Consider the following 11,221-nt stretch of genomic DNA (forward strand, 5'->3'; position numbering starts at 1 on the left):
AATGCTTCGATTCACGAATCGAATGCTTCGATTCACGAATCGAATGCTTCAATTCACGGATCGAATGATTCAATTCACGGATCGAATGCTTCGATTCACGGATCGAATGATTCGATCCACGGATCGAATGATTCGATTCACGGATCGCATTATTTGATCCGTGAATCGAAGCATTCGATCCGTGAATCGAATCAATCGATCCGTGAATTGAATCATTCGATCCGTGAATCGAAGCATTCGATCCGTGAATTGAAGCATTCGATCCGTGAATCGAAGCATTCGATCCGTGAATTGAAGCATTCGATTCGTGAATCGAAGCATTCGATCCGTGAATGTTATATGTGATAAAGTCAACCTTCAAAAAATCGAATTATGAAACAAAATACATGCCATATAGTATAAGATATGTCAAAAATGTGTAGTGTATATCATAACGGGTGTGTGTGTGTGGGGGGGGGGGGTTCAACCCCACAAATGTGTTGTTTCACCTTCTCGTCCACAAAGACATTTATGCGATGCCGTTGCGGAAGAATTTGCGTGACGCGAGCCCAGAACGTAAGCTTAATTTGCAAATCCGTTGCAGTATAGCACATTCAAAACACTATCCAAAACCGTGGGAGCGATGCGCTATTTTACGGTACCATATCGCCGTAGCATGCGTATGCGCGATATATCGCCGTAGTATGCGCGATATTTCATAATCCATATGCGTTTATGTGATATAAATTGCTGCATGTTTTAAACTTAATCAGTGTATATCTTCAATATGACGCTGGATTATATTATTATATTATATTATCATAACATTATGTAACAATTATTGGTTTTAATTGAAATTATTTAGACATAGTAAGTGTAAGTGTTTGGGTAGCTACATAAATGTTTCAAGCTATTTTGAAGTGCACATCAATAATTTTGCTAGATGCTTATAAAATCATGTACAATTTTAATTAAAGATAATTTGACAGGTGTAGGCTGTTTAAATATTTATATTAATTTCCATCAGATTTAAACGCCTAATTATTTTGACAGTGTGTTATTACATTTGTATGTTTCATGGACATAGTACAGAACAAAACTATGCATATATATATAAGTAGTGTGTGTGTGTGTGTGCGTGTGTGTGTGTGTGTGTGTGTGTGTGTGTGTGTTGTGGTGTGTGTGTGCGTTGTGCGTTTGTGCGTGTGTGGGTGCATGCACTAGGGATTTAAGGGGGGGCAACAGGGGCACTGCCCCGGGCCCCCACATTTAGGAGTCTCCTAAAATTTACAAATCAGTAATTGTGATCCACAAAATTGCTTAGCATGTAACGTTGACAAGTGTATGCGTTTCCCATCGCTGTATTCTCTGACTGAATTTTGCTGATTCAGCTGTAGGACACTTTTCCCTAATACCGCGAAATTGCTCTGCAGAATCTATCTTTCATTGATTGGTCAATGAATTGTAGCGGTTGAAAGGTCATTTCAAAAACTCAAGTTGATTTAAAATCACATGAGAACCACGATAGCCACAAGGAGACTGTGTAAACCTCAGTATTCTCGCTATCGAAAGTGACATTTTAAATTCGTTGACACGATGAAATACTCCTGAATTTGAGCATGAAAGGCAGAAAAAATACAGACGACTTAGGGCCCCCACACAATTGCGTGCCCCGGGCCCCCCACACGCTTGAGTCCGCGCCCTGCGGTGCATGTGCGCTGTGCGTGTGCATGCAGTGCGTGTGAATGTTCTATATACATGGTATACTTAATTGTATTTTTTAACAAAACCGCGATTCGCCGAAAAAATGTTAAATATATGTAATCACTTAGCTCCTCTCCAAAATTGTGGCGACAACAGATATATTTAAGTTTTTATTGTACCTCTGTAATCACCTTTTTTTTGAATGGTAAAACCAAGGAAGATGTATTATAAACCTCGAACGCCGCCATATATCATTATTCGGGCACACATACGCATGAACAACTTTGATTGCTTTAAAAAATGTTAGCAATGTGTTTAGAATTCCGGCGGCCGGGCTCCGTCAGACTGCTGAAATCGTTCCACCTTTGGACGTTATTACGCAACAGGTGGAAGGCTTCGGAGGGTCGTGGGCTGGGAACGTGCAGGCTAATTACCATCGAGCTGCCAACTCACTTTCTACCCTACCACATCTAATCTGTCCGGACGGAATTCGCAATTGTTGCACGCAACGCATTTGTTCTGCGACTCGCACAAGTAAGGTTACGTAGTTGGTGACGTCCGGGTGTGAGTGTAGACTAGTACGCTACTACATCGAAACACCCTAGTGACGGTTTAGCGCGTTACACGATTGCGCGCGTCTCTCTGCGCTCTCGCTCTCGCTCGCTCTGTACGATACTGTATATATCTTCTTTTTACATAGCTGCGAAAGAAACAAAGTGCCGCAGAGCGACAGCGCCTCAATCTGCACGATGCTACTGTAGCACAGGTTTCTTCTTTTGATTAAACTCATACTAGCAACCGAATGAAGTGCGACCTCCTGCCACCGCGTTCGCGCTCAGAGCATTAATCTAGGATACTACTAATACAGATCTAAAATCTATGATAGGCTATACCTACTGGTAGTACACTAGTAAAGATACAGCTGTGTAACTTTAATGACTTCGCTATATTAACATGGATATGCGTCGAGCGCGAGCGTAGTGGTGGTGGTGGGGGAGGGTGGGGGTAGGGGCGGGTGGAAGAGGCTCTAATAGCAAAAGCAGTTCAGTCCTTTGTTAACAGTCAACAAATCCATGTTTAACCCTCCTCTTGAGGGTAAAAAGGTTATCCGACACTTACTCTTCGCATGTCAGCGGAAAGTACATTTCATGGTCCTTTCAATAAAGCCATAAAAATGGTAGGTCACCGCTGAAACAAAAGTTTTCCAATCGCTCCGTCAGACCATGTCCTCAGAAAATGTTTCAAATCTGCCCTGTGCCCCATTGACCTTTGACCTCCAATTTCGGCAGTGATGGCTTTTTCTACCATGAGGCTATACACCGACTATCACGAGCCTAGGTCGAGCCTTTTAGATTTGTGCCGCAATTCTGCATTTCCTCCCTATACCTTAAGTTATTGAGGGAATGTTTCCCCTTCTTTTACACCTCTTGACCTTTGACCCCCAGCTTCGACATCCCAACTCGTTTTCGGATTACCCCCCCCCCTCCCCCACGTCCCGAATATCGTGACCGTACGTCGAGCGGTTAAGATTTGTGCCCAACTGTTGACGGACGCACGCACGCACGCACGGACGGACAATCATGCGATTCTACAAGCTGCATCCGACTATGTCAGATGAGCTAAAAACGCTACACATTCATTCATTTCTGGCACTTGCAGTCAGTAAATCCAGAATCTATGCGAGGAAAATGATTGCCCTTTATTGCTGTAAAACGCGTTTGTTTTTCTGCAATTATTCACTTTTCAACTTGTATCTTCAATGACCCAAGCACGATTTCATCGACCCATCGACCCCATTTAAATATACTGTCTACATAAAGCAATAATAATATTAAATCTACTTTTTATTTCTAAAATATCATGAATATGAAGAGGTAGACTACTATATACACCTATATTTTAAAATAGTGATCATTTACACTGTATACCAACATACCTATAGTTACATATAGGAGACAGTTATGTAGATACATGGCTAATAAGAACAGCCAGGCATATTAGCTCGAAAATAGCTAGAAAGCTTACCAAGCTTGATTTTTCGTCCAACTAGGATGGAAAGTGAAAAGAATGGTGCATATAGTATGTCGTATTTTAAGGGAAAAAAGAAACCAGAAAGCAGACAGTAATCAACCTGATTGTCATCAACGAGATTTTTTTCTAATGACATGCTTATATACATAAAGACACGTCACACCACACAGAATGGATAATTCATTAATTGCTATTAGTTTCTATTAGCGGGTAGCACTGATCGTATTTGTCATATCCTGTAGCAGTTCGTAGACCCAACGAACCAAGCATAACCATAGTTATATCCTGACAAGAAACCGTAAATTAAACAAAAATAACGAGGTAATCTTGAAATCGCGATGTATATATAAGATTTGCACAATACCACGTTCTTTTACTCAATACCTTGCATGATTCAATACTGCCTACAATATGTCAAATCATTATTAACTAAATGTGGCAGTGAGGTCTGGTAGTAAACTGAACATGATAATATATTCAGGCTCCTCAAAACCAACTAATACACCGGCCGTTTTATCCAAAAGCCACTATGCGAATTGCTATTTGCACAACCGCAGCTTACAGGAAATCATAAGGAAATACTACAAAATGTACAGTAAAACTATCATAATTCTATAAGTAAACCCCCTACGGTGACATATTTGAATAAAAAGATTATTCCAAATAAATTCCATCTCTGTTACACATGTATGCACTTGGTACTGCAAAAGTGTTATTCCGTCCATTATTTTTTTTAAAAGGGTACGCGTGTGGACACACAAAGTTTAAATAAGAAGTTTATTTCGCCTCTTCTGTTATCGACATTTCAGCAAATGGCACACGTACTATAACTATCAGAACAAAATTTCGCGCATCATCATGATGTACGAAATTTATTCTGATAGTTATAGTGGACATCATAAATGCATAAGATTCTATTGATTACAACTATTATATAATGCGTTTTCCCGTGCACAATTGTATAGATGCCTGCACGCATTACTACAATCTCTGCTTGTAAGACCATCCTTGTGATCTCTTTCCCAATAAAGCTAGTTGACAGACGAACTGCCACTCAAGTTTCTCGGTTCAAAAAAAGCAGTTATGGGCTTTTGCTTTTCGTCTATATTCTCGATTGCGTTGACTTTCGTCTGCTTTCTTTTCCTGCCAAGATTGCTGACTCTTCTCCGTATGGCTTCTTTACTACAACTGTCTACACGAAACCATTGTACTGCACTAGACGACACATTCTTCAAGTGCTCCTCCACCTCTTGTTTCTTGGTATTAGAATGACGTAGCTCTGTATTCTGTGGAAGCACATTTTCCTGCATGCGTTGTTTCCTTTGTGGTCTCATGCTCATTCCTGCCTTCTCCTCATTCACGGTTGACATCTTAAAATATCTGCCCTTATTACTTTTGAGATTCTTAGGTGTTACCTTTGATTCCATCTGCGACGTGTCCTGCCCTTTGGTGTTACGAACTCGGTCAGAGCATAAATAGCTACCTTGCATACACGTATCTTGTAAACACGAATTTTCGTATTTCTTCGGCATCTCCACTTGTTGTGGACAACTGGCAGAGCTGCTAGCGACATGTTGTCGTAACAGATATGAACTTTTAAGAGAATTTGTTTCACGATTCTTTCGCTTAGAAGGCGACCGATCCGTCTCCTGCATTTCTCTCACATCACAATCTGAATCAACAACTTTCAACTGACCAGAAGAAGCAGCCTGGTTTCGAGATGTGCTTGGCTTCACATCCAGAACATTAGCATCACAGTTGTCTACGACAGTATCAGTATCGGTCACCCTTAATCTTGATCTAGTCACAGGATGAGCTGGTGGTGTATACAACTGAGCTTTTCCATTCATGCTGTGGCCAGTCTCACTAAGAATTAAGCTAGCATCCGAATCAGACATTTCATCATCATCAGAGCTACTCAAAACAAACTTTAAATGGCGTGACGGTGTGTTACCATCTGTAACCCCAACGCTAGATCTTCGCGCACAGCGTTCAACTTTACAACCTCTTGCTCGTTCTGAAGGAGTGCTGCAGGCTAACTCATAACGATCAGTGCTAGAAGCTTCAGATACACTGAGGGTGGACAAGTATGTATCGTTTGAAGTAGCCTTCATGCTGAGGCGCCTTTTTTTCAGATACCTGCTGAACATGCCAGATTTACGCTTTTTGCATATTTTCGGTTCTGTGAAGTGTGAAGACACTGGTCGTATGTTCTGCTCAACAGAAACTGCACTGTGTTTTACTGGGGTAAACACTGACACGGCTGTTTCACTTATACCTCTGGCCATGGATGTATCCTCAAGGAATGCAAACTCTACTATATCTTTTGGGCCATCCACGTCACCAAACAGATCTGGACTTGATATCACTGAAGAACAATTGCCCCGATTCAGAGGGGGTGACCTGACAAGAGCACTACTAGAATGTAACAAAGGTGATTGACTGCTTGTCCAGCTCTTGAAATCCTGTACTTCCCCATGAGTCATGCGGATATAGCTCTCAGCTGACATCGCAGAGCTACTGCTCTCTTGACTGCCGCAAACATTTTCCTTGCATGCTTGCGAGAAAGTATTGAGCTTTGAGACTTTCAGCCTATGTTTTATGATCGGGCTGGAGTTGCAGAGGCTGCCACTTGTAGTTTGCCCGGCTGGCCAGCACGAACTCGGTGTGGATGCAACATCACCAGTGTGTTTCTGCTGTGAAAAGCTAGAGCCACTTTCATATGGCATGCGGCATACTTGATTATAGGTATTCCCTGCTCCCCATTTGACAGGTGACACATCTAAAGTCAGCAAACTGACCTGACACGAATGTGACTGCGTATTGCCTGGATGTACAGTACAAGGCTGTTGCTTCTGGCATCGGTTGGACGTCAATTTGAGTAAAGAACTAGTTGCTGTTATTGGTGCTCTAGTGGGTTTTATTTGCTGACTTTCCGGTGGTGGTTGTGCCAACTCCTCAGCAAGCAACATCAGCAAGACATCCTTCTCTGGTACCTTCTCAGAGCAACTTTGTTGTATTGTCATTGAATGTGCGTGCTCACTTCCTTCTGTACCAGATACCGGCACACACTTGTTGTCGCTACTTAGACCACGGCAAGAAGGCATCAGACCTCTGTCTGCAGCTTGAATCCGTGCTTCCCCATCAGCCTGAATACAGAGCTTATTCAACTCAAGGAAAAACCTGCTACGACAGCGCCTCCTGTGCCCAGTCGTCAATGAAGTTTCTGTCTTGGATGCGATGCTGCGATAGACACTTGAAAGCTGGCAACCATCGTCATTCAAGGCAAGCTGTTGTTGTTGGAATGGCAGATCATGAGTGGAGATGGTGCTGCCACCACTTTTCATTGTTGGTGAGCCTGCAGCAACATGTGACATGATTAGTTATATGCGCTGGTTATATTGACGATTTACACATTTTGCAATACATCACAGGATAATGTTTCTATGTTTCTATGTTTATGTACTGCAAACATAAACTATCACTGTCAGCCAGAATTTACAATGAAAAGAGTAAAGAAATTGGGCACAGGAAATTGCAAAGTAATGAGAAAAATGTCTTGAAAATCTTGTGCATAAATTACTACTCTGTGCAATATACTTGTGATTAAGTAAGTATTTTATCCATCATTTGTTACTATTTAGATCTTGATCAGGAATGATTACAAAACATTTTGGGTTACCATAAACTGTTAGTGAATTGGTGCACACCAAATTGGTTTGGTGACTGATAAAATGCTGATTAATTTAACAAGAGGCACCACCATTATGTATTCAATACCTCTATAATTAAGCATAATGTCATAGGAGAGGATAGAGATCATTTTCTAATCAAATGAATGCCTTGAAGCTGGAAACAGAAGTAATAACGATTTCATATTATACCTGGAGGGGTAGTGATACTGTATTGGTTGTGCCTTGCAAGTTCAATGAAAGGAAGCACATCTACAAGCAAGACCTTGCATGGTCTCAAATTTGCTTTTCTTCTGGCTTCGTCATCTTTCCTACCTTCAACTACAAATGGGTAAAACAAAATAATTACATGTTAAAGGAGAACATGACTTTTTTCAGCATTGCTTGTACATTACTTATTTTACATTAACCATAAATCAGTTGTTATTTTCATTATATTTATCTAAACCAAGTTATTATTCTTTTTAACAATATTTAAAAGGATTTACATTATAAGTACTTACATTTTATACCAACTAGAACAAAAAACCTTACAAAACGAATTTTTATTATGACGTAGTTGCACAACAAGCAAAGTACTCACTCTCCTTCCGCATAGATACACAGGGAGGGCAGGACCAGTCCTGCATAGGATTTTTTAAGTACGAACAGCGCAGGTGTGTGCCTTGTGCTCCACAATCATCGCAAAGCATGATCTCCCACTTGCTGCAAATACATGTAAAATTTAACAGCACTAGTTTGCAGCACTAAGAATAATACTGACGCATTACTTGAAAAAACAGTTGAATACAATAACATGCAGCATTAATCAGTAACAGCCAGAAAGTTGGTGATCAAATCAATTTTGTATATACTAATATAGGCTGCACAGCATATAAAAAATTATTTTTTAATAAGGAAGCAATGTCAAATGTGTCATTTCACGTTGTATAACACACAAATCTATGAATCATTCATAATCTAGTATAACTAAAGTTTGCTTGAAAAGGTTTACCATAGAATAATAATAATAATAATAATAATAATAATAATTATAACAACAATAAAAAATAACAATGGTAATTGAAATTTTCCAGTACCCTCCATCACGACAATTGTAGTCCCGCCCATGTTTACAGAAACATGGTTTCATGTCGCAACAATTGTGACGATACAGAAGGTCAGTAAATGCATCTTGCTCCCTCTCCCATGATGCGTCCCTAAAACAACAACCACAGACCTAAGCGTCGCCTTCCCGACACCATGCAGGTTTCTATACCAATGTTAGAATAATTCCCAGATAATCACACCATGAGAGTGCTTAAAGGAAAATATAAGGAGGTGAATGAAAAGAAATGATATTAATAGAATAAATTTCACTCTACTTTCAATAGTTATAAAATCATTGAGTCAATGCCCAAAAACACATCTCTTACTAGGGTCACATACTAAGAATGTTCTAAAAAATAATCAAAATATGCAAATTGACCTATTGTATAACATTCGTCCTGTGACTGCCATGTTTCTAACATACGTCATATTTTTAACATGAAATAATGACCAAAATATAAACTATTATTAACTATAACCTAACTAAAAACTATATTTATCACCTGGTCTTTTTCAAAAAAGTCCGCAATAATGACACGCAAATGCATGGGTAGAAATGAACTTTTAGTCATGGAAGTCAACATACCCATCAAATTACAGCCCTGTCTGGCAATAAAACAGAGGGTATTCGGCTCGTGCTAATTTTGACCCCCTGTATATAAATGCTCATTGATACATTATTTTTCAATTACCATCACACTACATCAGATGAGTTTAAAACCTACAACTAGGTAGGCTTTATAAGAAGGTTCAGCCAATAAGATTGCCAAATTCTCTTTCATGCAAAATCAAACCACACCTCTCGGGAATGTAAACTCCACATTTCAGCATTTCCTTCTGGAAGTACTCCTTGTTACAGCACAGTGGGCACTTGAAAAAATAGCCTGCATTCAAAGCTTGCCTCTGTAAAATGTCAAAGGCATACATCAGTACTGCATGGCATGACATGTTACTGTTGGCACAAGAGATATTATCCAAGACCAACGGGGTACATGCTAACAATAACTTCTAGCTGCACATGCAATTATGAATACAGATAAACATTGACAAAGGCAAACTTATATATTGGCTATTAACTAATGTAACACAGGAAAGGGCATGGAATAAGAATTATTATGCCAATATTAAGCTGTCGTATCATTTGTATCAGGTTACAGACGAGAACGTGTCGCATATTGTGTCGTGGTTTGTGCCGTCGGGCCTTCGCGATAACAGTGGTGTCCCAGTTTATCACTGCAACCCTACTCTATACCTGGTCAGGGCCGTACGCAGCAGGGGGGCAGCAGGGGCAGTTGCCCCCCCTAGAGATTTTCAGAGTATGCCTTTTAATGGGACAAATACTGTACACTTTTAGAAATAAAATAAAAATGTGACAAAAGGTTATCTTAAATCATCAAAGAAATATTACTTTAAATAAAGAAATGTGAAATTGCGGAACTTTAGGGCACAGGGGGCATGGGGAGTACCTTTGCCCCCCTACAGAAAATTCCCTGCGTACGGCCTTGTACCTGGTTAATGTGTGAGCACGACCGCATGCATGTGAATACATTCTACATATATTACAACCATTGGTAATGATGGTAACCACCTCATTTCATACCTGTACACAGCCTCTATGCAACCAATTGTTTCGGCAACACGGAGTCCGGATGGTTTCAATGGAGACGTGCGTCTCCACAGAAGACAAGCAGATTGCACATGTATTATGTGTTAAGCCTTGAAATGCCAGCCTGCTAACAGCACTGGTTTGGTGGGGTCTGTGCTCTATGCAGTATGAGCTATAAACAGAGAAATAACATACGTGTTCACATCTAACATGCCGATTATCTGACAAGACTAACTGTGTTGTGGTGGCATAGCTTAGTAACTATACTATAACAAATCAAAGCATATATAGGTTAGGAAAGAATCTCTACTGGTAATCTGAACACCATTGCATTAAAGAATTCAATTCAGGCATTTGTCAGCAAAATCAGCAAGGCTGAGAGTGATTACCCCACCTAAGAAAGATACCTTGCTAAAATTTAAAGCTACCCTGCCATTCATTAATAACTAGAGCACAATTAAACTATGTTCAAAATAAGCAGCATATACCAAAAAGTTCCAAAATATTGAAAGAGTGATCCATTCTTCATGCCACAGCAGTAATGATAAACCTTTCTGCATGACTTTAAAGAACATCCAATAGTTCCTCCAATCTTCTTGCAGTAAACACATTTCTGTTGAAAAAACAATACAATGGCTGTTGATATTCTATAGAAGATACCATGTGGAATAGAACAAGGAATACGAATTAGCTTCTACTTTAATGGCATGTTGGACGAAATGCATTAAAAGCCTGCGGAGAACCTTGGATATGTAATCATGACAGTACACTTAACCACAGTGAATATATCACAGCTACAATAATGTAGTTTGTTATGGATAAATAATAAACATATAAAATCATGGTGCATTATCTTACTTGTTTCAATCCTCTGTGCACTTCACGAATTATATCTTTCACTAAAAATCCATAGATCCCAATCGTTTCATCTTCTGAGTTTTGGGTCAAAGCACTTGCAAAAAGCTGTGAAGTTAAAATATTTATCAGGGTCTTGCTTCTATAGCTTCATAGACAGTAGTATATGATAGATACAATGAGATGAAGCAAGACAGAGAAAGAGGGGTGAGGGAGGGAGGGAGGGAGGGAGGGAGAGAGGGATGGAAGGATGGAGGAAGGGCTA

At 39.9% G+C, this 11,221-nt stretch overlaps 1 protein-coding gene across 1 annotated transcript in view; it reads right to left on the bottom strand.

The window, feature by feature from the left end:
* Nucleotides 1–3,506: 3,506 nt before the first annotated feature.
* Nucleotides 3,507–11,221, bottom strand: part of LOC106813472 — an 18,459-nt gene continuing 10,744 nt past the window's right edge. Inside the window, exons 4-11 of the mRNA XM_014817612.1 lie at nucleotides 10,960–11,064; nucleotides 10,590–10,714; nucleotides 10,096–10,273; nucleotides 9,295–9,398; nucleotides 8,486–8,605; nucleotides 7,990–8,111; nucleotides 7,599–7,727; nucleotides 3,507–7,072 (exon numbers count right to left, since the gene is read on the bottom strand). Coding sequence (XP_014673098.1) covers nucleotides 4,746–7,072; nucleotides 7,599–7,727; nucleotides 7,990–8,111; nucleotides 8,486–8,605; nucleotides 9,295–9,398; nucleotides 10,096–10,273; nucleotides 10,590–10,714; nucleotides 10,960–11,064 — 3,210 coding nt within the window. The 3' untranslated portion in view covers nucleotides 3,507–4,745. The remainder of the gene's footprint in view (nucleotides 7,073–7,598; nucleotides 7,728–7,989; nucleotides 8,112–8,485; nucleotides 8,606–9,294; nucleotides 9,399–10,095; nucleotides 10,274–10,589; nucleotides 10,715–10,959; nucleotides 11,065–11,221) is intronic.

The sequence above is a fragment of the Priapulus caudatus genome, unplaced genomic scaffold (genome assembly GCF_000485595.1).
Source record: "Priapulus caudatus unplaced genomic scaffold, Priapulus_caudatus-5.0.1 Scaffold23, whole genome shotgun sequence".
NCBI lineage: Eukaryota > Metazoa > Priapulida > Priapulimorpha > Priapulimorphida > Priapulidae > Priapulus > Priapulus caudatus.